This window comes from Megalobrama amblycephala, linkage group LG18 (assembly GCF_018812025.1).
Source record: "Megalobrama amblycephala isolate DHTTF-2021 linkage group LG18, ASM1881202v1, whole genome shotgun sequence".
NCBI lineage: Eukaryota > Metazoa > Chordata > Actinopteri > Cypriniformes > Xenocyprididae > Megalobrama > Megalobrama amblycephala.
In genome coordinates this window covers 9,980,817-10,008,768 of record NC_063061.1, presented here as the reverse complement: position 1 = coordinate 10,008,768, position 27,952 = coordinate 9,980,817, and the positions used below count along the sequence as shown (strand labels likewise).

General features: G+C 35.7%; 1 protein-coding gene across 2 annotated transcripts in view; it reads right to left on the bottom strand.

The window, feature by feature from the left end:
- The window catches only part of ubtd2 (ubiquitin domain containing 2), a 39,610-nt gene that overhangs the window by 4,369 nt on the left and 7,289 nt on the right, over window positions 1-27,952 (bottom strand). For both annotated transcript variants that reach the window (XR_007181233.1, XM_048165828.1), the window contains exon 2: window positions 15,192-15,428. Coding sequence is in view for 1 of the 2 variants with exons in the window: in XM_048165828.1 (XP_048021785.1) it covers window positions 15,192-15,428 (237 nt within the window). In the remaining variant the exon portion in view is untranslated. The remainder of the gene's footprint in view (window positions 1-15,191; window positions 15,429-27,952) is intronic.

The following is a 27,952-nucleotide window of genomic DNA, read 5'->3' as shown; positions in this document are numbered from 1 at the left end:
TTCCCCAAACAAAGATCTTATGACCTCATAGTAAATATTGTCCACAACTTTTATGTTGCCGCTTCTTCATCCTTCTTAAAACTTTAATGCCTCAGTCTAGCTAAAACAACCAGTATATTTCAATTTTATCATATAGTGTTTTATGGAAAAAGGTCATACGTTATTATTTGGAATGAATGATGAGTCAGATTTTTGGATGAACTAGTCATTAACACCTATGAAACTAAAAATTTCAGTTACTCACTGCATTAGCTTTGTTGTCTACACTGATAAAAATGATTCTGTGATGAAGTAAATACTACAGAAAAAACAAATGTAATTTCCACATGAAAAAGTTAGTTCAGGCAAGAATTAAAAAAAAAAAAGCAAATTGTATATTAGTACTAAATCCAAGCTTGTAGTAATTAAAATGTAAATATCAGCATTATAAAATTAAGTAAAACTACTCAACTTTTCTGATACCTGTGTTCCCATCATGCACTGGGCCTTGAATAATTAATGAGGTTGATTTTTCGCTGTTTTCCAGCTGTATTTACACTGCTTTATCAATGTTTTTTTTTTTTTTTGTAAGGTTCAGTAACTTGCCATTTCTACTCAAAATGACACATTCATACTCAAAAACGATCCATCGAATGATACCGTCATTGTATATTGTGTACCAAGTATTGAGGTCTCTGTTCAGGTGCCATGTTACTTCTATTATGTAGATATGGTGTCTACACAATATCCATTGTATTATTTACTTGGATGTTTCTAAGTAAAGCATACACTTTAAACGCGTAGTTTAATTCAGCATTATATTGTTTGAGTAAGAACTCTTGCAAAGGAAACTTTAATTAAAGAGAAATTACTCAACCTTTTTATTGACCAAGTTAAAATAACTTATTTTCTTTATTAATGTTACTTAACTTAGTCAAGTAGAGTTTACTTAATTCCATATGTGAAATTTACTTTATAAATGTGTGTAAAAACCTTAAACTGTACATTTTACTTGATGTTTTTTTCAGTGTAAAAGCCAGTTCACACAAAGAACAATAACTATAACCATAAAGTTTTTAAAAAAATCATTCGAGAATGGCCACAACGCAATTATTATGACAGAAGGAAGACATCATTGGAATCACTTTCATATTTTGTTCCAGCTGATGAACAACAAAAACATGAGAATTCATCCAGCAGAAAATTAACTGCATTGCATGCTTAACAATAAACATAATGTAGAACAGGTGAAAAGAAATAAAGAACCAAAAAATAAAGTCCGTTTAGTTTTCTAAAAACTTCAGAAATTAATCACGACAACTTTAATTTGAGAGAAACATTTAGAAAAACAGCATGTAATATTTTTGGTGGTGGCCTATTAGGGCTACAGGCCTATATACTGAATATTCACAAAAACGATTTTTGACAATGGTGACTAAAAGTTGTAATAAAAATAATACAGAATAATCACAATCATTTGGCAATTAAGTTTCCTCAAGTCTGTCATCAGACCAGTTTTACAATCCTTCCTTGTTCTGCATTTTATCAATATGAGAGCGTAATGAGACATTTTGATGCTTTAAAGCTCATGAGGTTTAATTAATTTCTAACTCATGTTCAATTCAATATCGTGCTGCATTTTTCATTGAAGCAGGCATGAAATGAAAATTCACTCCACTTACTTTTTAAATGCATGTTATTGCTCTTGTTGTGAAAGATTTATCCATGCATGTTTATTTTTTTTTATTTTAAACTTGACCTTGTATTTTTAGTCAATGGCCCGGTTTCATAGACAGGCCTTAGATTAAGCCAGGATTAGGCCTCAGTTCAATTAGGACATTTACAGTAAGCTTTTATAAACTTTCCTTAGAAAAAAAAAAAAAAAACTGGTGTGCATCTCGAGACAAAACGATGTCACTGAAATATTTGAGATGTGTCTGTGCAAGTTGCTTTCAGTTAAAACAGCTCAATCATACTTTTAATCTGGAACTAGCCTTAAGCCTTGTCTGCGAAACCAGGGAAATGTGTCATGACTTGATCTTCCAGTGAAACAACTTCTCCAATCATTTTGTTAAGACAAGTCACCTTCATTTAAATAGCGCTTTATACAATACAGATTGTTTCAAAGCAGCTTTACAGTGATAACAGGAAAATGATTCAATGATGCAAACAGAGTTCATTTTGGCTGTACAGCAGCTCTAAAAGAAAATAGTGTCATTCTTCAGCTGTGTTAATTCAGATCCATTGTAAAGATGATAATTTATTAAATTAGTCTAATTCATCTATAAAGCAGTTCTGCAGATAATGTGAGAACCAAGTCCCGCCCTCCATTTTTGTTTTTTGATAACTAATTTCACTTCAGTGTATGTCACAATGTGGAAGAAAAGATAAATTGCCATTTCGGGCTTTAAAATTCAAAATTCGTAAAAATATATCTGTGTTAAATTGTTGTATAGAACTGAAAATGATTAAATATTGTTTGTGTTTATTTAGCGTCAAGTAAATAGGGAAAACAAGCCTTTATTATAACAATTATTCATTAATTATAATAATTATAACTGGATTTTTACTGTGTTTTATTGAAATTTGGTCAAAATGATGATTCCGGTCATTGAAGAAAGAGATCAAAGGGCAAAATATAGAAATATATTTTTAAGCAATGTCGCCCAGCTCTAGTGGACACCGAACAGCTTCCTTGCAGATGTTTCAAATCAGCATTCTCCACAGTGTGAGGGTACTCATGTCCTAGATGTGTCACTCAAAGTGAAGACCAAACAAGGATGTAAGATGATGAGATGACACTGACACATTATTCCCTCCATGTGAACCTCTTCTCTATTCAATCACAATCTTAAGTACCCCTCTCATCATATTAATGTGCCTTTGACAAACGCCTTTAGGTAGGTATTCAGCCAGTGAGAGTCAATAAATGTTCAAGAGCTGCTTCAGAGGCGATTTCTTGGCTCTCAGTCAAATACAGTAACTGTCCCAGTATCAAAAGCCTGACAAGAGACCCAGAAAACAGCATGTACCTGATAACAGCTGCAATGTAATCCTCATGACAATAGGTTTATCTAGTTTTTTGTTTTAATGGAACTGGTTAAAACAAATGTTTTAAGCCAGTTATTTATATCTTTTGCTGTAGTGTGTCAGTAGGAAATCAGTTTACATTCCCAAACATTAATTTTGCCATTAACTGCCATTAATAATCCAGTGAGATTTTTGAATACACAAGGAGTTCGACAAAGGGTGGTCAAACCAAATACTCATATGATTTAGTTAATAGAAGTTAATTGATATAGATAAAAATCTATTAAAGGTCCCGTTCTTCGTGATCCCATGTTTCAATCTTTAGTTAGTGTGTAATGTTGTTGTTAGAGTATAGATAAAATCTGTAAAATTTTAAAGCTCAAAGTGCAATGCCAAGCGAGATATTTTATTTAACAGAAGTTGCCTACATCGAACGGCCAGTTTGGACTACATCCCTCTACTTCCTTCTTTAATGACGTCACTAAAACAGTTTTTTGACTAACCTCCGCCCACAGGAATACACAAGAGTTGCGTTTGTAGAGTGTGTTTGTCGCCATGTCGTCGAAACGCTGTTATTTTCATCCCGCAGTCCAATCACCGGGTCTGATTCCGGCTCAAATTGATAGGTTAAAATTAAAGACATGTTTACAATAACACTGAGCGCGTGCATCTCCACGTTATGGTAAGAGGCGTGACCTTTCCGGGCAAGGTTTGCTAAGCTGCTGTCGAATCACAACACAGGAACCGCTGGCACAATCAGAACTCGTTACGTATTTCTGAAGGAGGGACTTCATAGAACAAGGAAGTCATCAGCCCGTTTTTATGACAGTGGAAACAGCGGTATACAGATAAGTAAATTATGTGAAAAATACTGTTTTTTTTTTTACACGCAAAACATGAACTCATGTTATATTGCACACTATAAACACAATCAAAGCTTCAAAAAACCACGAAAAACAGGACCTTTAAATTATCCTCACTTTACAGCATTTTTACACAAGTGCCTAAAACTTTTCACTATACTGTATCTCTGCAGGAATGTTTCTTCAAGCGTCTTGTACACATGTCTGAGATTTTTGTGTTTCTTCATGTAATCCTAGATGGACTCGACTGGATCATTACAATTAATGGCAAAAGGAATGTTTGGAAATTGTAAACTGATATTTCCTACCGACACGCTACAGCAAACGGCTTCAAACTTTTTTGTGTGTGTGAAAATACTAGCATCCCTAAAACTTTCGCACAGTACTGTATATTCCCGAATTAATGACTCTAATGAGTTTTGTGCATAGACTGTAAAAAAAGATGGACGCCGCGACGCCGCTTCCTTCCATTGTATTGAACTGAAGCCAAAACGATTACGCAAAAACGTCAGTTTGGAACCTGGGCATGCGCAGAAGGAATCGTCAGTGGAGCCCGGAAGCGGAGTCGCGGTATCAAACTTCCGCCCAGACGGCTGCGTCATCATTGATGTATTTTAAATAGGCTATATAAATTATACATAATTTAAAATTCTACCTATAAAATAATAGGCTATTCTGTTTCTAGAGCAATAATATTTTTGAAACAGCAAATTCAGTAGATAAACTCAATATAATATGCCACTAGAAATAACTCTAAAATGTCAGAAACGGTCCTGCCATTTTAAATAAAAGGTTTAAACTAACGTTACAGGAGATCGATTGCTGTAGACAGTGCTCTATAATTAATTAGAGTAGGCTATCATTAGTTTTATCCTGCTAATTATCATTTTATACCCATAAAAATAATTAGTAACTGCCAGATAACGATCACCTGCTTTTTTCTGTCATGGCTAACGTTAGGCGTGTTATCTTAACTAATAACGTTTATTAATTAGCTTATGAAGCCCACATTTAACGTTACCGAGAAAATCTCAGATATCCATCAGATCCTGTAGGTCAGTTAGTACAGTTTACTGCTGAACAGCTCATGTTGTCGGTGTGAAATAACACAGAAACTGAAAATTAATAGTTATTTATTTATCTTCACTCTCCCCTCGAAGCCCCGACAGTCCTCAGACAAGCTGTCAATCAACTGTGAATCACGATGACACGCCCCGTTTCTATCCGCTTGTTAAGTTGCGCCGTTTCCGGGACCAAGCCTCAACTCGTTTCACTTGAGAATGCCATCGACGGCCGTTTATGAGCGCTATTTATTCATATTAAACATCAATCATTTAAAAAAGTTAAACATTTTAAATACTTACAGTCTACACAACAGTCTTCGTGTCTGGCCATCTGGAATTTTGGTATGGAGATAAAGGTTATGATTATAATTTTTGTGTAGTATTACACCACATCATGTGTGTATATTAGCACCATTTGTTGTTTTCTTATGGTATGAAATAGAGCGTTAGGACCCGGAAGCGGTGCCGCGTGACGTCAGACTTAACAACCGGATAGCACCAAATTGCTAGCTAAAATCAAACTTATCACAAAAACGAACAATTGAATATAAATCAGCATGATAACAACTACCTTAAATGACCAAAACCATCTTTTGGAAAATTTTATTCGAAGGATAATTTATTTTTATGTTTTAACTTAAGTCTCATTCGTCTGCATTGAGCGGGCGGGGTTTATGACCTGTACTGCATCCAGCCTCCAGGGGGCGATCGAAGAGCCCGCAGCTTCACTTTTCAGGACGTATGAGGCACACCCGGTTTTGTGTGTCACAAGTAAGAGCAATCATTTTCACTATCGGCCATCGGCAGCCGATGATCAGGGCCGATTATATCCTGTCAATCAAAAGGGGGCAGAAAAACGTGTCAGACTGCAACTTATACTCTGTGTGAAAATCTCTCATGTTGAATTTAGGTTTGTCGAAGGTAATGCAACAATAAAGCATTAACAGTATAAAAAAAAAAAGAGAGACATTAAAGAAGGCCTAATTAGACCCTATGAACCACCCGTAGTTCAAGCCAGCGTTGCCAGGTCCGTGGTTTTCCCTACACCAAACATTATTTGTCAAAATAACAATAAATGTCATTTTGACTCTCCTAAACGTGACGTGACAGATCCCTGTAGTGTCTCAGTTCAAGCGCCAGCGCTCATTTCTTCCACTTTGATACAAGTTAGAGCACAAAAAAAAAAAAACATGCATGAACATCAAAAGGTATGTTGAAAGAAACAGTACAACTTACGAAAATGCGTCATGTCTCATGTAATCACTCAGTGTTTCAACCATGGAAAGACGTCAATAAAACAGCTTGTAAATAATGTCACTTAACGTTGCATTTACCTCAGGAAAGTTATCCAATGTTCACAGTTCATTAGTTAGCTAAGACACGCATTTATGAAAACTACTGTAATTTTGTTAATTTTGTAATTATTATATCTGAAAATAAATAGCAGTTGAATGTAATAGTTTGAGCTCTGCTATTAATTTTAACCTCTAATATTATAGTAATGTATCAAATGAGATGGTTCTCTGTATATTTACAACATTAGTTGGGAGAGTTTTTTTTTTTCTTTAAGAAAATCAAACTATGGGTATCTGCAGATATCATCCTGAATAATAGTATCAGCATTTCTAATAAAAATGTTTTTAATGGTTTTAGTTATAACTGGTCTGATTCACTGTAAAATTCGGTTTCTTTTTATTAAATAAAACCCATGGATGTTATTGTATGGCATTTAGTGTATGTCTCCTATAATATGACTGAAAAATCATTAAAAAGCTTATTTTGAAAATAGTTTAAAGTAATGCAATTTGAAAGGATGTGTTTCATGAATAAAGCCCCATTAAATTGATTCTCATAGCTAGTTAGGACACACGTTAGATATAACTTTCTCATTTAACATTCCGAAATTTTTCAGGTATCAACACAGAAATAGCACGTTTGTGATTCTACTTGAATATAAAAAGCTGCACTTGATCCTCTAAGGATAAAACTGGGCTATGCAGATCTTTATTTACATTATCTGAGATAAAGAAATATGATGAGCCCAGCAGTTACAGGAAAGAGGCCCTACGGTGGTGAAGACTACCTTCACACATTCAAAGAGGGCTATAACACCAAATTCTCAGTCTCTACGCTATGAGAGTCGTGTGTTTCAATACCAATAAAGAGGTGGACATCAAAAAAACACCACTGACGAACACAAGACTCAAAGCAGCACTGCTCTTTCAAATAAACTTGACCACAAATACTCAGAGCAGCTCACCTCTGTTTACTCACGCTCAGAGGTTAAGAGAAAGTGGAGAATGGTTACGATCAGTGACCTTTTCACTGGGTGAATCTTAGCTATAAATACACCTATACTGCTTTCCTGAGTGCATGTCAAACAACCACAGGCCATATGCATGACAAGCAGAGCGGCTCTAGATCCCCCCGAACACCTCTGTGGATGGAATTTCTCCCGCTGCTGACGCACTATGACTACCTTGCTGGACGCTTTACTGTTTGACATCACCTGGTCATTCGGTGTTAGGGGAGATTATGCTTTGAAAAGGCCACTATGGGGTGAACATTTTTGGAAGCGGTGGTTTTATGAAAAATACATACCTGGAAATGTACATTGTACATTGCGGTTTACAATAAATTAACTTCGCACCCATTTTGAGTCAAGGCCATAACCATGATTTTTTTCCCTAGGGGCGGGGGTGTTATTGGGTAATTCATTTATTGAAAGGAATTTAAGGGAATAATGAAAAAGAAGCACGGTAAAAGTCCCAGGTCTATTAAGTAATCAATTGAAACTATTTGCAAATAATATTTTTAAAAAATATATTGACTCTTATTTGTATGTCTAATATGTCAAAAACGCAAAATGTTTCTTGTTTCGTCACATTCAGTTATAAATTACATTAATCATATATTAATCAAATAATAGCATGTTTTCCATTCAAAACAGCAACATTTCATAAAAATGTTGAGTAGTTTGCATCACTGGATATTACTGTCGGTCGCTGAATATTTTAATCATAAAACAATCGTCAAATATTAAATGTTTAGCTATTTACTGGTCATATACTCTTAAAACAAAAGTGTAGCATTGAATCGCACTCGTCTTCTGTGAACAGTAAGCCCCGCCTTCTTTGATCTGATTGGCCAGCTGACTCATTCTGACAGTGCTGCACTGTTAAGCCCGGAACACACCAAGCTGACGCCGACGAACTAGTGGCGGTGAAAGCAGACTGCAGGGATGGCTCACGTTAGCAGCGTCTGGGTCCAAAGTTGCCCTGACACACCAAACCGACGCTCGACTAGCACGTCCGTTCTGCGCCTGCGTAAGAAGAAATGCCTTTCCGTACCAGTAGGTGGCAGTAGCTGAACAGCCAATCAGAATGATCAGATGGCCCAACTGACCCACGAGCTCTGATGCCAATTCAACATTTCGAATCGGCCAAAAAAAAGCCAACGAAGACCAACTTCAGCCGACGGTGTGGAATACACTGAGAAAATTTAGTCGGCCGACCGTCGGCTTGGTGTGTTGCAGGCTTTAAGATCACTGAGGCAGACCAGCCTAAAAATTTAACTTAAAACTATTTTTGTCATCATAAAAACAAACAGAGCGGTGCATAATAGTCTACAGCAGAGCAGCATCAATTATATCAAATATTGGGGGTATACAGTACTGAGCTCTGGGGGGGTTGTTCCCCTCGATATCTACGGTGGTACATGAGCAAAAATCATAAAAATGTACTCAGAGCTCATGTTAGTTTCATATGGTTTTAAACAACCATTTTTAAGAAAGGTTTCAATTTAATGACTCAAAAAAGCCATGTAATGTAACTATGATAATAGGTGTATCAAGGCAAGGCAAGACTGTCTGCTTTTGACTGTACAATTGAAAATTGATATAGGTAGATTCCCAAATGAATGGCTCTTATGAGCTGATTCAACTTCACACCCATTTACATTACTGATAATGAGTCAATGACAAATATCACTGAGACTCGTGGAAGAAAACGTGCCAAATTTCTAAAAATGTACTCTGTATTCATGTTGGTTGCATATGGTTTTATAACTTTTTAAATAATGTTCTAATTTAATGTAAAGTAAAACTTTACATTCACAACTTGACATTGTTATGACGTCTTGAATACATTTGAGTGTATCAATCTTACCTACGTTCAAAAAAAAACTGATCAAAAAACATCCATTATATCTTACTGTGAAATTCAGAAAAACACAAGCATGGTGCTAGCAACACCAAGGTCATGGGTTTAATTCCCAGAGAACACATACTGTGAATGAACTGTGTAACAAAGCCATCTGTTAAATTAATAAATGTAAATGTATGCATTTAGAAATGCTGCTCCACCTGATCATAGCAGCAATTCAAACTCCAGTTCATTCTGGCTTCAACACCTACTGCTCAACCAATATGAATTCTTAGGTGGAAAATAAAAGTGGGAATGACTAGGGGGAAAAGTATGTTTTGATTCACAGGAAGGGGATGATTCGATCTGCATGTGTCCTGTTGGAGAGCTCAACCGCAGCCTAGTAACAGCGGGATTTTTTTTTTTCCACGCCGTCACCAGGCAGCCCGGCTCTCAGGAGACGCTGACAACTGCCTGCAAGAATCTCCAGCTGCACCCAGGCAGATGTAGACACAGACAATGAAAACCACACTGAGGAACACAGGGAAGTTCACATGCATTTAAATGATGATAGTTTCACGTCTGAATGGTGGCCAATAGGCTAATAAGCGTAATATGCCGGCTCCTGAGATTATGCAATTAGTGAAAAATGGACCTTGAGCAGAGAATTAGGCGAAGAAAGGAAATGGCTGAATTGAAAACATTTATGTATAATAAATACATTTTACTAAGTGTTTACATGACAACGATGTCAGGAAACAGGAAAAGCAGATCACCTGTTCACACGGATACACAAAAAAAAATGACTAAAAACACTGTATTATGCTGCCAGGCCAGTAGCTGGTGATGTCACTTTGAAAAGGAATGCTACAAGCCTATAGACTGAACACACAATATGCATGCACATAACTTCATTTTCACAAATTCACATTTTGTACTTTACACGGAGACGATAACAGTACCGTTTTCAAAAACGTGCACTTTGAAACCTGTTTTCAAAAGTTTGCATATTCAGGCCCCCAAAATGCCATTGTCGTGTAAATGAATGGCCAAAACGACAGACAAAGATTTCAGTTTTTGGTTGAAAATGGTGTCGTGTAAACGGCCCCCAAATCTGTCATAAATCCGACACTGATATCAGAAAGAAACAACTGACCTATATGTTCGATATATTTCTTGGTATGAATCACAACTGGTCTGTAGGATCCGATTACTAAGTAAGAAGATTCATAGATTGGCGTTGAAATGTGCTGGTCCTCTGAGCAGATATAATACTCTGAAGAATACAACTCATTGAAACAATGTAATCACAGATTCATTAATGCGCCAAAAAGATGACCAACTAGCGCTGCAAAATCTGACCAGCCAATAATTAAAACACTCATGATTTTAAAACTGAGAAATCCTCTGTAAAGGTCCCATTATACTTAATTTTCCACATTCCGTTCAATCTCCAGAGAGTCTAGTTCTGGTGTATGACGTAGGTAGGAGGTAGTAGTGTAAGCTCAGGTGAGAGTAGACGACTCTCGCGGTTCAAACAAATAGGGCTGGGTAAAAACCTCAAGCTCCTTCGACATTTCGCCCCCTTGGAATTATAAGGTTCTATGAGCATTCTGAGCAGTTTTGAGATATTGAGCTTCAAAGTTTTTGCATTCCATATAGCAAAAACTATATGGGGAACAAGTTTATTTCAAACATGAAAATGACAGGGATTTTTGGAATAGGTCAAATAGCAGATAGAACCTTCTAAAATAAAATAAAATAAAATAAAATAAAAAATAAAATAAAATAAAATAAAATAAAATAAAATAAATAAAATAAAATAAAATAAAATAAAATAAAATAAAAAAATAAAATAAAATAAAATAAAATAAAATAAATAATATATATATATATATATATATATATATATATATATATATATATATATATATATACACACACAGTACAGTCCAAAAGTTTGGAACCACTGTTAATGGAAATGTTTAATGTTTTTAAAAGAAGTTTCGTCTGCTCACCAAGGCTACATTTATTTAATTAAAAATACAGTAAAAACAGTAATATTGTGAAATATTATTACAATTTAAAATAACTGTTTTCTATTTGAATATATTTCACAAAGTAATTTATTCCTGTGATGGCAAAGCTGAATTTTCAGCATCATTACTCCAGTCTTCAGTGTCACATGATCCTTCAGAAACCATTCTAATATGCTGATCTGCTGCTCAAGAAACATTTAAGTGTACAATTGTACAAAATATTTGTGTACAATATTTTTTTTCAGGATTATTTGATGAATAGAAAGTTCAAAAGAACAGTGTTTATCTGAAATCTAATCTTTTGTAACATTATAAATGTCTTTACTGCCACTTTTGATTGATTTAATGCATCCTTGCTGAATAAAAGTATTCATTTCTTTAATTTCTTTTAAAAAAAATAAAAATAAAAATTCTTACTGACCCCAAACTTTTGAACGGTAGTGTATAATGCTACAGAAGCTTTGTATTTCAGATAAATGCTGTTCTTTTGAACTTTCTATTCATCAAGGAATCCTGAAAAAAAAAGTACACAACTGTTTTCAACATTGAAAATAATCATAAATGTTTATTGAGCAGCAAATCAGCATATTAGAATGATTTCTGAAGGATCATGTGACACTGAAGACTGGAGTAACGATGCTGAAAATTCAGCTTTGCATCACAGGAATAAATTACTTTGTGAAATATATTTAAATAGTACACAGTTATTTTAAATTGTAATAATATTTCACAATATTACTGTTTTTTACTGTATTTTTAATTAAATAAATGTAGCCTTGATGAGCAGACGAAATTTCTTTTAAAAACATTAAAAATCTTAGTGGTTCCAAACTTTTGGACTGTATATATATATATATATATATATATATATATATATATATATATATATATATATATCACTTTTCGCTTGGAATTATAAGGTTCTATCTGCCAAAAAATTAATTGAAGCAGCAATTTTCAAAAAACACAAACAGTTTGCTAATAATTTGTTTTAAGACATAAAATTAGTGTTGTAACATTGTGTTGACATACATGAGAAAGTTATTTCTCAATTTAATGGTATTTATGACATTCATTTCATATTTTAAATGAATACTTTTTTTTAAATTTAAGACATTTTAAGACTAAAAAACTGCAAGAAAACAGTTCACATTTAAAATATTTAAATTACTTCAACTATGCAATAACTCATTTTTTGTACCAACAATGTAAAATTTAACATTTCATCTAACTTAATCTAGTATACACTTCCAGTATGCCATAGCGTAGAGCTTTATAGCTATACAGCTCAATTCAAGTAAACAGGATGGATCAAGGTTAAAACATAACTTTCCCCTCATATGACAATGACGTGACTGGAATAGAGCAAAGAGACTACAAAACCCGGACCTATCCTCTCAATAGCGCTGCTGGCTAACGTTAGCGTGGTGTCTAACTGAAAATAACTCCTCAGCAACAGATACAGCAAAACAAACAAAAAGACTAATTCCCTGGAATTTGGGCTGCCGTCATTGACAAGATCATAAATAAAATAGTCCATCATGATGTTTCTAATAAACATCTTGTTGTGTGAAACTATTTAGTCTTCTCTTCAACGATTTAACGTTTTCATGCGCTCTCTTCCACTATCGCAGCGACATGACAAAGAACGCTGATTGGTCCTCGTGTGCATTCGAAGTGCTGATTGGCTCACACAGATAGAACCTTATAAAACCAAGTTAGAGTGCGACTTTATAGATAGAACAAAAAAGTACCAAAATGTACACAACTTAAAAAAAGAAACATCACATAATGTAAATAAGTTGTCACAGTACATGAATATGTGAATAACTCAATTTTGACAAAAATGTCAGATAGAACCTTACAGTGGCATGAAAAGTATGTGAACCCCTTGCAGAATCTGTGAAAATGAGAATTATTTTAATAAAATAAGAGGGATAATAAAAAATGCATGTTATTTTTTGTTTAGTACTGTCCTGAGTAAGATATTTCACATAAAAGATGTTTGCATTTAGTTCACAAGACAAAACAATAGCTGAATTTATTAAAATAACCCCATTCATAAGTATGTGAACCATTGATTCTCAATACTGTGTGTGGTTACCTGATGATCCACGACTGTTTTTATGTTTTGTGATGGTTGTTCATGAGTCTCTTGTTTGTCCTGAGCAGTTAAACTGAGCTCTGTTCTTCAGAAAAATCCTCCAGCTCCTGCAGATTCATCAGTTTTCAAGCATTTTTGCATATTTGAACCCTTTCCAGCAGTGGCTGTATGATTTTGAGATTCATCTTTTCACACTGAGGACAATTGAGGGACTCAAACTCAACTATTAAAAAAGGTTCAAACATTCACTGATGCTCCAGAAGGAAACACGATGCATTAAGAGTCGGGGTGTGAAAACTTTTGAACAGGATGAAGATGTCACAATTTTTCTTATTTTGTTTAAATATAATTGCTTTTCATTTAGTACTGCCCTTCAGAACCAACAGAAGATACTTGCATGTTTCCCGGAAAAAACATTAAGTACAATTTACCTTGATATTTGAATTCAAAAGTTTTCACCCCTCGGCTCTTAATGCACCGTGTTTCCTTCTGGAGCATCAGTGAATGTTTGAACCTTTTTTAATAGTTGTGTTTGAGTCCCTCAATTGTCCTCAGTGTGAAAAGATGAATCTCAAAATCATACTGTCACTGCTGGAAAGGGTTCAAATATGCAAAAATGCTTGAAAACTGATGAATCTGCAGGAGCTGGAGGATTTTTCTGAAGAACAGAGCTCAGTTTAACTGCTCAGGACAAACAAGAGACTCATGAACAACCATCACAAAACATAAAAAGAGTCGTGGATCATCAGGTAACCACACAGTATTGAGAATCAATGGTTCACATACTTATGAATGGGGTTATTTTAATAAATTTAGCTATTGTTTTGTCTTGTGAACTAAATGCAAACATCTTTTATGTAAAATATCTTACTTAGGACAGTATTAAACAAAAAATAACATGCATTTTTTATTATCCCTCTTATTTTATTAAAATAATTCTCATTTTCACAGATTCTGCAAGGGGTACACATACTTTTTCATGCCACTGTACAAGGCGAGACACCCCAGGTGAATAGGGTAAAAAAATTAACTAATAGATATCACCATACTTCCCCAGCTGGGTGATTACATTAAAAATTGCAAAAATTTTTTGTATTACAAGTTTTCTAAAATGTTCTGTTTAAATATGCAAATTAGATGTTATCTAATTAAATATGCGCTAATTTGCATAAACTTCTAGAACAAAAATCTGAATGTTGGATAAATAGACGCAAATAGATAAAGTACTATAAAACATACACTTAAAAGTGTATTTTGGATGTTTTCTTTCCACCAGTCTGAAAAAACACTTTATGAAAAGCCAAAAAATTCTCAAAATTGACAGGTGCCTGAAAAAAAAAAAAGGGTTTTTGCCTGTAGTGTCCCCCCTTAAAAATTCTTGTTTTAGACTTCTAATTTGTGTTTTGTTTCGCAGCATCGTCTGCACTTCCGCATTCGTCAATATGTCATGCGGCAGGTCAAAGTTCACCAATCCACCGTAATCGACTTGTGTACGGAAGCCAGTGATGATAGTTTATAAAGTTCTAAATATGGATATTTTTCTTACAAAAATGCATCGCTTCACTTCAGAAGACCTTTATTAACCCGCTAGAGCCGTATGGATTACTTTTATGATGGATGGATGTGCTTTTTTGGGCTTCAAAATATCAGTTACTATTCACTCCCATTATAAAGCTTGGAAAAGATTTTTTTTTTATTATAAATGGGTTAATAATAAATTATTACAAAAAGATTCATTTTTGGGTGAACTATTCCTTTAAAACAAGAAAATGATGACCACAAGTGCAGGCGCACAAAGAAAAATCAACTGGATAGATGAAGAATACAAACAGAAAAGAATATTTTCAATAGATTTCAATAAAACCATCTAAATACATAATGGGAAACCAAAGTATTTACCATCAAATGCTTTTGTCAACATAAGTGTCTGGTTTAAATCAAAGCACGCTGGTCTGTGACGTGACTCTTACCGTGCGGTAACGTTATGCTGGCGCCATCAATAATGGCTTGAGCAAGTTCGTGGTCATTGCTCTCAAAGGCCTGGGCAGCCGCCTTAAGTGCATCCCAGATTTCCTTGCGGCCTTCGAAAGCCGGTGCCGTATCCCAGAATTCATCACGCTTGCTGCGCAGCTGGCCATCGGTCATTGGGTAGTCGCTCTTCCATTTGGGCTTCTCTCTCTTCAGGGGCTGGTTTCGCCCCAGTGCAACTGCAAAACAGAGACAAAGACGTCAAAATACAATAAGATATTCAAGATCTGTACCATCGCTCTAAGCATTAACGTAATAAATCTAATTATGTACATTTGAATGCCTAAAACTCTCTTAGCTGTGGTTAATGCACTGTAATGAAGGGGTCCCAGTGCTTTAATGCTTTTATAAAACGCTACAACAGCATTATTCTATAACAAGACATGTTGAATAAATACATTTATTACGGCTATCAAATGACGACAACTTTGTCGATGGCTTAATATCTATTTATCCTTGATGAGCTGATAGCATATGGCAGAAACTGAATGCGTTTACTGAAACAGCATGACTTGATCTCAATGTCTATGCTCGCAAAATCAACATGGGGTGAAAACAGAAGGAGGGTTAACAGTTTGGGGAGAAGCCTGCCAGTAACATCAGCTTTACACCAGATTGGACCCTTGAATGGTGGATTAGGCTAAATATGGGTCTTGATCAATGTAGCATATTAATAGCAAAAATGCACTAGCACTGCATATCATTTTGCACTATATTAATAACACATGGTTAATAACACATGAAGGTGCAGGTGTAATTTGTAAAAATTTTACATAAAAGGACAAAATGGCACTTTTTTAGAAATTCGATTAAAGTGACGTACATAATATAATATAATATAATATAATATAATATAATATAAACCCTGTGATCAGTCTACAATAGGACAAGCAGTAAAATAAGCAAAACAAAATAAAATAAAATAAAAATAAATAATTATATTATATTATATTATATATTTATATATATCTTTATAAAGCATTCAAGGTGCCTTACACAGTATAAACATAAAAGTGTACCTAAACAAAACAAGCAAACCATATAACAAGACACAATTTACATTCTACAGACGCAGCGGAGCCTGAACCAATAACACAGTCCAGTGAGATGAATCGCACACACATTCTGATATACCGGTCCAAGAGAATAAATACAACTGGACAAATAAAAATGTCCAAACTCAGGAATCCCTGCTAGAGGCACAACATCAAATGCCAAACTCAAACACATGACGGTCACAGCCGCTGCACAGCAGCCAAGAGAGAACTGCAAAATGCAAAAAGAGAATTTGAACTGTCATTACAAACCACCAACAATGCATGAAAAGCTGTTGAGATTGAATCCAAGAATGTATGAATATGAAGCATGACCGAGAATAACATGGATGAAAAATGAAAAAAAAAAAAAAAAAAACAGCTTCGATGTGATATGAAAGAAGTTGGTAAACAAACTTCATACGTTCAGGCCAATAGGTGTCATAAGAGAGTTCAGTTAAAAATAAGCATGTTTTATGCAAAAAAATATACATTTTATAGCAACATATTTTTAAATAAGCCAATTATATATTTATAATTTGTATATAATAATAATAATAATAATAAATGAAATGGTTTTATAATAAATGGTTTAAATAATAAATGTCCAGATAAAATACAATTTTATTGGAAAATTATGATATATGCAATGTGGATTTCTTCCATCATTTTCAACCCCTTAAAGTTTCCTAGATTGTAATTTTTGCATTTGAAACTTAATCTGTTACCTTTCTGACATATTTACAATGTTCAAAACCTCACAGAATCCTAAATGTTTGAGTTTACAAAGCCTAAAACTGAGGCTCCAAAAAGGAGAGCAACAAATACCCTCTCTGAAAAGGAAGTGGATGTTTGCGGCACACGTTGTACCATCCTGTCTGTTCCTTTGAGAATAGATATACCACAGTAATGGCATTTGTTGTAAGCAAAACCCTGAGATGTATTGAACTCTCAATAAACCAGCACACAGACTACAGACACACAGACTCCCAGTCAATAGCACTGGCAGAATTACCAAGGTCTGAAATCCAAGCAGTTACATCAGAGCGCCTGAGACATCTTTGAGAAAAGGAGATTTATAGGGCAAAACATCTGGCTGCTATTATATACAACCTTTCAGTCTGGAACGCAGGTTGCAGAACAACCAAAGCCTGTGATAATGCTACCCAGCACTGAGATGTTCAACAAAAACGAGCCATTCAACAAGCATAAAACTACCGTCAAAGAATAAACCTGCAGCCATTGGCCGTTAATAATTCAGGCACAGCCAATGAATCAGTATAGCACTTTTTATGACCCAGAATCAATCCATGTCGTCTGATACAGCACCTTACTAACGCAAGAGGGGGAAAGTTTGATTTATGTGTGTTCACTTCCTGTTTGTCTGCATTGTGAAGCAAGGCTATTCCTTGGTTGCTGATGACCTCTTCCTGTTGTCAAAGAGCAAGCAACAAATACTACTTTGTTCCTAAAATTATTTTTTGTACTATTCAATATAGCACTAACAGAAAAGCATTTAAAACTGTTCAATTGTGTACTGTCTTCAAAATCTTTGAATGATACAAAGGCCTTATTTCTTTGTGATTGTGTTTTTGTTGTTGTTCCCCTGGCTCCACAGTGTATAATGTATTGTTTTGTCATTTAAATCATAATAATAAAAATATTTGTGAAGGGAAAACAAAGAATATATTAGCTGGTTTACTGCAGAGTACAGACCATGTTCCAGTTATAGGCAATTTCCTCTCCGTTGCGAATAGGAGACTGTGACCAATTTAAAGTGCCCCTATTATGATATTTTTTAAAGTGTTCGTTCACCCAAAAATGAAAATTCTGTCATTAATTACTCACTCTCGTGTCGTTCCACACCTGTAAGACCTTCATTCATCTTCAGAACACAAATTAAGATATTTTGATGAAATCCAAGAGGTATCCATAGACAGCAATTTAACCGACTTTCAAGGCCAGAAAGGTACTAAAGACATTGTTAAAACAGTTGACATGACTACTCGTCGCTTCATAACATTAAGATTGAACCACTGCAGTCATGTCGACTGTTTTAATAATGTCTGAAGATTTCATCAAAAATATCTTAATTTGTGTTCTGAAGATGAAAGGTCTTATGGGTGTGGAACGACATGAGGATGAGTAATTATTGACAGAATTTTCATTTCTGGGTGAACTAACCCGTAAATGTTCCTACTTTTGTTTTAGAGGTCTCCTACATTAGGTTTACATGCATCTAAGGTCCAAAAAAACCAACTGAAACAGCTTCCATATTCTTCACAACGCTTACGCTGTATGTCCTACGCCTTCTCTATTCAACTTACAGAACGAAAGCGGCACTGAAACTGTAATTCTGACTTTCAACCATCTGGAGAACATTGAAGTCCACTATAAGGAGAATAATCCTGGAATGTTTTCATCAAGAACCTTAATTTCTTTTCGACTGAAGAAAGAAAGACATGAACATCTTGGATGACATGGGGGTGAGTAAATTATCAGGAAACTTTTATTTAAAAGTGGATTAAGACCCAAAGACCAGATATGATAAATGAAGACCAGGAGTCAGAGTTAAAAAAAAAAAAAAAAAAAGGAAGAAAATTTTACTGAAGAGCAGTATACAGTTTCATCAGCAGAAGTCAGCTTCAACAATTACAAGGAGTTAAATTGTATTCACATTTCCGCAGCAATTATTCCTTAAACAAGTCATTAAACTACGTCATTACTTCAGGTTAAATGATTCTGATTGGCTAAGAAATACATAAACTTTATGTCCACACATAAAGCACATCTCCAGCGATTATCCAGATGACACCAGAACACTGGTTTTAGGCGCGAAGTGACCTAGGTCACAGATATGCGTTTCTGGGTGCCAGTTTGTTGAGAAAACCAAGTAATTTCATCATCCAGGGTGCCAGCTGTTCATCTTTCACCAATACTGATCTGCAACAAGAATACCAGCACACATACACAGATACATAGCTTCTTCGAGGTTGAAGTTGGCCGAGCTCTTGCTCTTCCCAAAACATACAGATACGTTGTACTTTTCTCTCAGTGAGAGGTTCAGACAATATTCATCATTATTCTCTAGTGTTTGAAGATAAAAAGTAAAATAAATGCTTTAGCATTTGCTTGAAGAAGTCATTCAAATCATTTAATATTTAGAAGGATAAGAATAACTTGATTAGAAATCACTTAAAAGATATACACTGAAGCGGCAGTGGATTCCAGAATGCACCCCTTCACCCTCCTTTCCATGAGAATACTCTGCTCTGATTGGTCAGACGGGCCAGCCTGTTGAAATTGGAGTACTGCTTACTGCCCATGTCGGAAACTAAACGCCTATTCCCTTATCTAAATTTTTTTGCAGCGGAGGCTTCCTCAGCACTTAATGGCATCTTTTTTGTAAATGTTGACAGCAATGCCTCAGCTGCGGCTGCCTCAGAAATTTAAAAAATGCTGCCTTCGGAGGATGCATTCCAAGGTAGAAAGGCATCAAGGCATGTCCGAATCCTTCACTTCCTGTCTCCTGAGATACTTCACTATCTTTGATATCCTACGCTTTCCATTCCGTGACAGTTTAGCTAAAAAATAAAAGATGGCATCTGAAAGTTGCGATTGGTGGTCAGTTTGTGTGTAAATGTAAGTTTTTGACTAATGTTTTCTACTTCTGATGTCACTTCTATCAAGAAATTACTATCGTAGTAATTAACCCTTTAAACTCAAAGTGTACCGCCGGTGCTACACCAACGCCTGCAAAAAAAAATTCAATCAAATTACTAAGCAGCCACTGACAGGAATAACACAAAATATAAACTCAGCTTTTTGATAAACTCTTAACGAGTGCTGAGTAGTCCCTCTAATCAACCACCCGAGGGCGCCACCGAGCTGCGAAAAAATTATATTTTTCAAAACTACTGCCTAGATCAACACAAGATGTCATTTGAAAGCTTACAGTCTGAACTTTACAATGAATGTAGCCAATTTGATTAATTCCTCAGTAGTGCTGAGTTATTTGCTGATAAAAAAAAAAAAAAGTTTTTCTTTATGTACTGCAATGTCAAAAACATACAGCTCAGATAGTCATGTGTCATATGTCATTTGAAAGGTCTCATGGAGTAGAAAAAAACAAGCATAATAGTTTTGCGCTTTGACTAAACTTGAGCGAGTTTTTGTACGTGAAGCTCTGCAAGACCCATATGTAAATTATATACGAATGCAGTATTTGTTACGTTTTCGCTCGTAACTTCATGAAACATGCTTAGGTCGTAGACTTAAAGTGGATGCTTCCGACTGAAACGAGTCCAAAATCAATATAATCCATTTAGTTGATCATGAGATATTCATCGTGGAGGAACGATTTTAAAAATGACAATTAGGGGGGTGTCAATGGCTAAACAAATAGACTACCTTGGTTACAAATGCAGTAACTTACTTTAAACTTTCTGATTATTTCACCACAAAATTTGATCCAGATGCAGCCCGCATTTAGGGGAACTTCACCAAAAAAAGAAATGTCGTCCTACCTTATTTCCTTCCTGAGTTATTGCATGTCAAATAAGAAAGATATGTACAATTATAATTAAATTTTTAATTTTTTATTATTTTATTTTTTTTTTAATCAGTGGTTTCACAGCATGAGAACCGCCAAATGTAATATATTTTTTCTCTAAAATTAAAAAAAAAAAAAAGTTTTCTATCAAATGATATCTACCTTTTGACTGTCCTTGCTATAGTTTTGGAGTTATGAGTCTTTACTTTTGTGAATGTCATTCAGAAAAACACAACTCTAAAAATGCCTTCAGGGGTTAAAGCGTTAAATATTTGCTTACTTATCATCAAAGCTCGTTCTATTTTGCTGTAGATCATTAAATCTTTACGCTGCCTCAGAAGTCTGTCCGAAATCAATTTTATGAGTTACCTTCATGCGCAAATGCTGCCTACAAAGTTACTGCCTGGTAAGGCAGCGAGGCACCAAGTGAGCTTTTGCAGAACAAGTTTTTGGATGCAGCCTACAACTGCAATGTTTGAGGGTGGGTCAAAGCAGATATTGTTCACGGCCAGCCAATGAAGTCCGTATGACTGGAATTACTGATGACTTGTTTCAGGCAGTTCAGAATAGGTTCTTTCTTTTGGGAGACAATAACATTTATCGTGCACTTTGATCTTTGCAGGCTTTTTATATACAAACAGCCATATTAGACACTACATGAAAGGTATTATACAAATAACAGGAGCACTTTAAGAAAAATCGTGGGCTTCCACGATTCCTTAGTGACAGCTGTAAAGAATGGATAAAAAAAAAAAAGGAGTACAGGAGAATCCATTTACATAAAAAGATGGTGCGGTAGTTCTGGTCAATAACATGTGAATGGACTACAATGGCAGCTTTCTGACAGGGCATCTTAAATCTGCCTCAAGTGACTGATTTCAAACGCTCCACATAGGAAACATGTCTAGACAGGAGAACAGCCCTATTCAGTAGAGAGTTTGATGTTAGCTTAGCCACATGCTAACAATGAGACACTCTAAAGGCCATTACAAAAGCAACAATGCAAAAATAGTTTTTACTGATACTGAATGAAAAAACAAGTACATGCAATGCATTGTGGGATTCACTTGTCTATGAAGGAGACTGCACTGGAATCTGGTCAAAACAAAGACAGCACAACATTGCCGTGTGTTTTCTAGAAAAGTGTTCTTGTCAGGAGTGCAGCCATGATGCCTTAAAATACTGTCTAGGCAGGCAGTTCACTAGCATCGAAACTAAGATAGTGAGTCCTGGTGGGGGGGGGGGTGGATCTTATGGATCTTGTTCAAATAAAGAAGAAAGAAATTAAAAGAATAAATAAATAAATAAATAAATAAATAAATAAATAAATAAATAAATAAAAGAAATGAATGTTACTAAATTGAATGAATAAATGTAGGGCTGGGCGATATATCGCATGCGATTCTCACGCACATTTCGTCAGTAAAGCCGGTTCCCTGATTACCGCTAAATCGCCATCACCTGCTTTCAAATGGAGCGCCTTTTAATAGACAAAGCCGTAGTTCACGGACAAGCCACGCAAAATCGCGTTCAGTATCGAAGATGAATCGACTTCGATAATGAACCCGATTTTGCGTGGCTTATCAGTGATCTACGGCTCTGTCTATTAAATGCCGCTCCATTTGAAAGCAGGTGATGGCGATTTAGCGGTAATCAGGGAACCGGCTTTACTGACGAAATGCGCGTGAGAATCGCATGCGATATATCGCCCAGCCCTAATAAATGTAATGAATGAAGTAAAAGAACGAATAAAGTGAAAGAACGAAAGAATAGTAGGGATGCACAGATATGAAAATTTTGGCTGATACCAATAACTCTTTATATTTAAAAGCTGATAACCAATATATTGGTCGATAAATCTAAATCAAAATTTTTATAATTTTTTGAAAGCTTGATTAAAAAAACAAAAGACTCACCATTAAAAGCCATGTCCCAAGCACACAATTATAATGTTCTCATTATATTATGTAGCCTATATAACAGACTTGCGCTGCACATGTTGCACTTAACTGTATTTTCCTTTATGAAATGATTTAAATTATATATCAAGCAAATCAAAACCAGCATGCCAGACTGTGCGCATCTAAAGTGTCAGCTGAAGGAAATAATCCATTATTTATCATCTTTAATATATCGGCCAAATGTTCTTAACGGGACGATTATGATAACAATAAAAATGAACATATATCGGCCGATACCAACATGTTGGCCAATATATTGTGCATCTCTAATGAATAGTCAATGAAAGAATGAATGAACAAATAAAAGTGAATGAATGAATAAATTAAACAAATGAATGAAAAAAAAATTAAACAAAATGAATGCTGTAAAAAATTTAAGTAAAAAATGAATATATACATAAATTAAAAAAATAAGTCAATGAATTGATACATACATAAATAAGTGAAGGAAATTTATAAATTAAGATTGAGTGGATTAAAATCAACAAAAGAGATGCCATTTCTTTTTTGTGATTCAGCAGTTGTCACGTGGAATCATGTGCAATATTCCATAAAAAACAAAAAAACAAATCAGTGACATTTTGCTACTTTGAGGGAGCTGATCACCATGCAAGTATTCAGAGAGTTGTGACAGCAAATAAGACTGTCCACAAAGCACGATTGTTACAGACGCTCTCCATGATCAAGCTTTCATCCAGCACAATGACTCCAACAGAAATACACTTTGACTTAATACAAACAAATTGCAGTGTAAATATGCTAAGAGCCGCAACAATGATCCTCTATTCCTTAAAAAAAAACTGTCATTGTCTCTCGGAAGGCTGTGGAGCGTGTGGACTTCCCTCAGGGTGCACATATATCCATGCTGCAGACAGAAAATCTATAGCCTGATTAACATCACAGTTCTATTTCCTGTTTAGTAAATGATGCACTAGCGGCGGCAGAGTAAAATGGACGGGTGACCACATTAATCTAATTCATTAGAAAGGCACAGTGGAATTTAAAATGATGCTGTTAGTCTGCCCCAGGAGAGCGGCTGCTCGTCTTACTATGGCACGAACGCGGCTTTAAGCTGTGGATGTTGAACCTTTGTGAGATTCCAAATCAATCAATCTACTATTCTCTATTAGATTCTTGTATGAGAAGTCAAAGAGCTTAAGTTTGATTGACACCTTCACAGTGAATGCTGATTGGGTATTTAGATGAAGTGGGTTGGACGAGGTGGCAAAAGCCCATGGCTATGTTTGGAATATCTTCTCTTAATATTTCTACAGTACATAGTACTGTACTCCTGACAAAATGTGTAGTATGGGTAGTATAAAAATGTGTAATGTGGGTATTATAAAGTTTATTTAATAATTAATTAATCAATCAAATGTATTTAATAACACCCCAATAAAAAATGAGTTCTATATAAATATTTAAACTGCACATAAGGCACTTGTTCTATCAACTTTTTAATTATATGTTGTTTTCTACTCTAATTCGTTGTTGAAATATAAACATAAGCTGATATTTAGGAAATATATGTATCTGAGGAATCTTTTACTGAACAAACTCACTGAATCTATCAGCAGTTACTGATCCAACAGGACTCTCTTACTGACATGGGCTGCTTTTCTCAAAATTGGTGCCAATGGTTCTACGATCTACTAGGCTTACGATGCTTTGGGAAAACGCAGCCCTGCAAGTTAGTAATCCATTCCCATTCATCAACAACACATTCCTGCATAACAAATGAGATCAAATAAATATTCTGGGTGATTAAAATATGCGTCCCAAATCATAGTACTTAGTAAATAATGTCAAAGAGTGGCTCATGTTTACTTCAGAGTAATATTGCCAAAAAACACTAAAAAAGGAGCCTATGACAGATTTTCTTCTGTTTTTTAAAAATACAAACAATACTTAAATAAAACAATTTTCATAGTGATGAACTAAAATTTTAAGCAACCGAAGGTTCAGGCAAAACAAAAAATGAATTTCAGTTTTGGCCAAAATAGTTTTTGAGGGCTGAAATCAATGAAAGTAATGAAACATGCTGTGTAACACACGAGAATGAACTTCATTGGTTCTCGCATGTCAAGCATGCTTGAGCTTCTGTTTACCACAACTGATGTGCGAGCTGATGAATGTTTATACGTGAATAAAAGCCAAAATTCAATCTGTCTCTTCAGAAAAGTTGGACTAAACCACTCAATTCATATGGATTAGTTTTACAATTCTTTATGAACTTTTTAAAGTGTCAAAGTGTTAGTTGTCAATGGAGGGACAGAAAGCTCTCAGATTTCATCAAAAAGATCTTCATTTGTATTTCGAAGATGAACAAAAGTCTTACAGGTTTGAAACGACATGAGGGCGAGTAATTAATGACAGAATTTTCATCCTGCAGCGCGAATTGAGCATTTTGGGTGTTTGACGCGCGAATCGCGCGAGTTAAAAAATCTGAACCAATTAGGAGCTTGCTCTAGTAGTGATGTGATTACGACGTAGCGGAGGCAGAAATCCGAAACAACAATGGAGGACAAAATCATTGTCGGTGTATGTGGATACCCGGAGCTGTACGATACATCTTCATACTTTTATAGAAACAGGAATAAAAAGGATCTTACTTGGAAGAAAGTGAGTGAGGAGGTCGGAGAATCTGGTAAGTTGTAAAAAAAAAAAAAAAAAAAAAAAAATGCTCAATTTGAGCTATATACATATTGAGACTACAAGCTAGCTAAAGCCAGCAAATTGAGCTTATTTGCCGTATTTTACAACTACTTTCCCGCTGACGAGTTGATTATTCAGAGGAAGTGTGCAGAAAGAAGTGGAAGAGTCTGAGGGGCACATATTTCAAGGAGAGGGAGAGCCCCTTATATGACGTGAATTCGCGTCTGTTGTGAAGTGAATTTCACGCGTATTCGCACAAGTCGCATCTGGTGTGAACGCCCCATTACGGGTTTGAAACGACATGAGGGTGAGTAATTAATGACAGAAATTTCATTTTGGGGTGAACTAACCCTTTAACGGACCAGGGGACAGGTGTGAACTAATCTGAAACCATGACAACTAAACTTGAATACAGATAAAACAGGTACAAAGCAAACTATGACTAGAAACTAAACATGACAGAAATAAGGTGATGCAAACATTTATACAAACTGTGTGCAAAAAAGGGGAATCAGGACGCAATTTTATAACACTGGTGTTGGTAGAACATATCAGTACAAGTGTACACTAATAATACAGTACAAACCCTAAGTGCATACTGCAAAGTATAAGTAGGTCAAACAGGCTGCAGCTCATGAATGGCTTCTGAATTATTTCCCTATAATTCCTTTACAAGAAAAGTAAACTTGTGGAGAACTGCAATAAGACTGCATGTGGTCACCTGATGTAGTCCATAGCGGTCTCACTTAAAATACAGTTGAAGGAAACAGCCATAACAAAACCTAACATGACTCATTTACAAGAGTTAAAACACCTGAACAGGCCTGTTTCACCTAAACACAAACAAATCCTTATGGGTTTTATAGAGTGGAAACTAAAAGCACAGCGAAACGCTGGAGACCACAGATTCAACCTAGTTTTTCTGCAGGATTGTGAATTTCATTTTCACAAGAATCCCAAACGAGGACCATCTGGATTAAGCTCCAAAAGCAGAACATTTCGTGATGGCATGTGTGTGTGTGTGTAAAAAGCTTCCTTGGGTGCAACCCCCACACGATTTTCCCTGATTCGACTGCCTGAATTCTTTCATTTCATCCTCATTTTTCTTTTTTATCTTTTCCTTCGTTGATGTCAGCATCAAAAGCCCATTAAAGAAACCGTAGCCACCACACCCCCCATAAAAACACAGAGAAACCGACTTCATCCGTAAGGTATTTAATACTCTATGTATTTCCCATCAGGCCGGTCGGCCACAGGACTCTCTGAGAAGCATTTGTGTGAGGGCGTGCTGACATCTGGGAACTATCGGTACTGCCAGGCCTCCACATGGGAGGGAGTGAGAGCCGCTGATACACAATCATGCAGAGAGAGAGAGAGAAAGAGAGAGGGGGAACGAGGGGGGAAAGGGCGAGACAAAAGAAAACCCCGACGCAATTAAGTCTACAACATCGACCGAGGAGATCAGCCTGTCGAGACTCAGGCAAGACTTCATACAGGGTGTCAATAATTCAATAGCGACTGGCAGAAGCTTTGTGTCTCGTAGAGAAAATCATCTATCATTTGGCTTCTCTCAAGATGCGCCATGTACGGCAGAAGATAAAATGATGGCAGTGGAAAGAAAGCAGTGGAAGAATGGTTCTCCTTTCAAAGGCCATGCTCAGGTAGCCTACGTATGTCAGGATCACATGACATACGGGTCGAATCGCACAACCTCTGGTCGGTCCGGCAGAGGCGTCTCGCATCTCTGTGAGTCTCTGGAGACAAATATACCCATCTTCATCTCGGGTTCCACCTCTTCTCAGAATGAGAGAACTGTCCTCTTAAGGGCAAATTCAAGGAGAAACTTTATTTCCTCATTTGATTCTTAACCATACAGCCATGCTACACGATTTTGGATAAATTGAGAATCATGATTTGTTGTTTCAAACAGAGTTTCTCCCATGATTCTAAACAAACAACTAAACAAAATAACATAAATAACGTAATTTACTGGAGGTTCTGACAAAATGTTAATTGGTGCAGTCTATTTAAAATGTTTAATTAATCTGAATTATTAAAAAAATAAATAAATAAATAATAATCGGTCTGAATGAATGATTCAATGAGTCACCAGTGTTGGTTAAAATGTTACTTTTAAAAGTAGGGCCTAATGCATTACAATATTGCGTTACTCCCTAAAAAAGTAAATAATTGCGTTACTTAGTTACTTTTTATGGAAAGTAATGTGTTACATTACTTTTTCTCACCTGGGCTGGACTTGACGAATGGGGTGGAGAGATAGAGTTGTGGGTAGGGTTAGGGTAGGATTAGGGTGGTTGTACATTCGCTCCTCTTCGCTGGACGTCTAGCGAGGGGGAGCTAACGTAAGCTCCACCCATTTGCTCTGCAGTGAGCACCTTCTCGAAGGAAATGCATATTTACGCCTTTACAGTAGATGGCGCAGCTCAAACAAACCTTTCAGCTGTGCTGCCATTCTGGATTAAAGAAGAATAGGATACAGG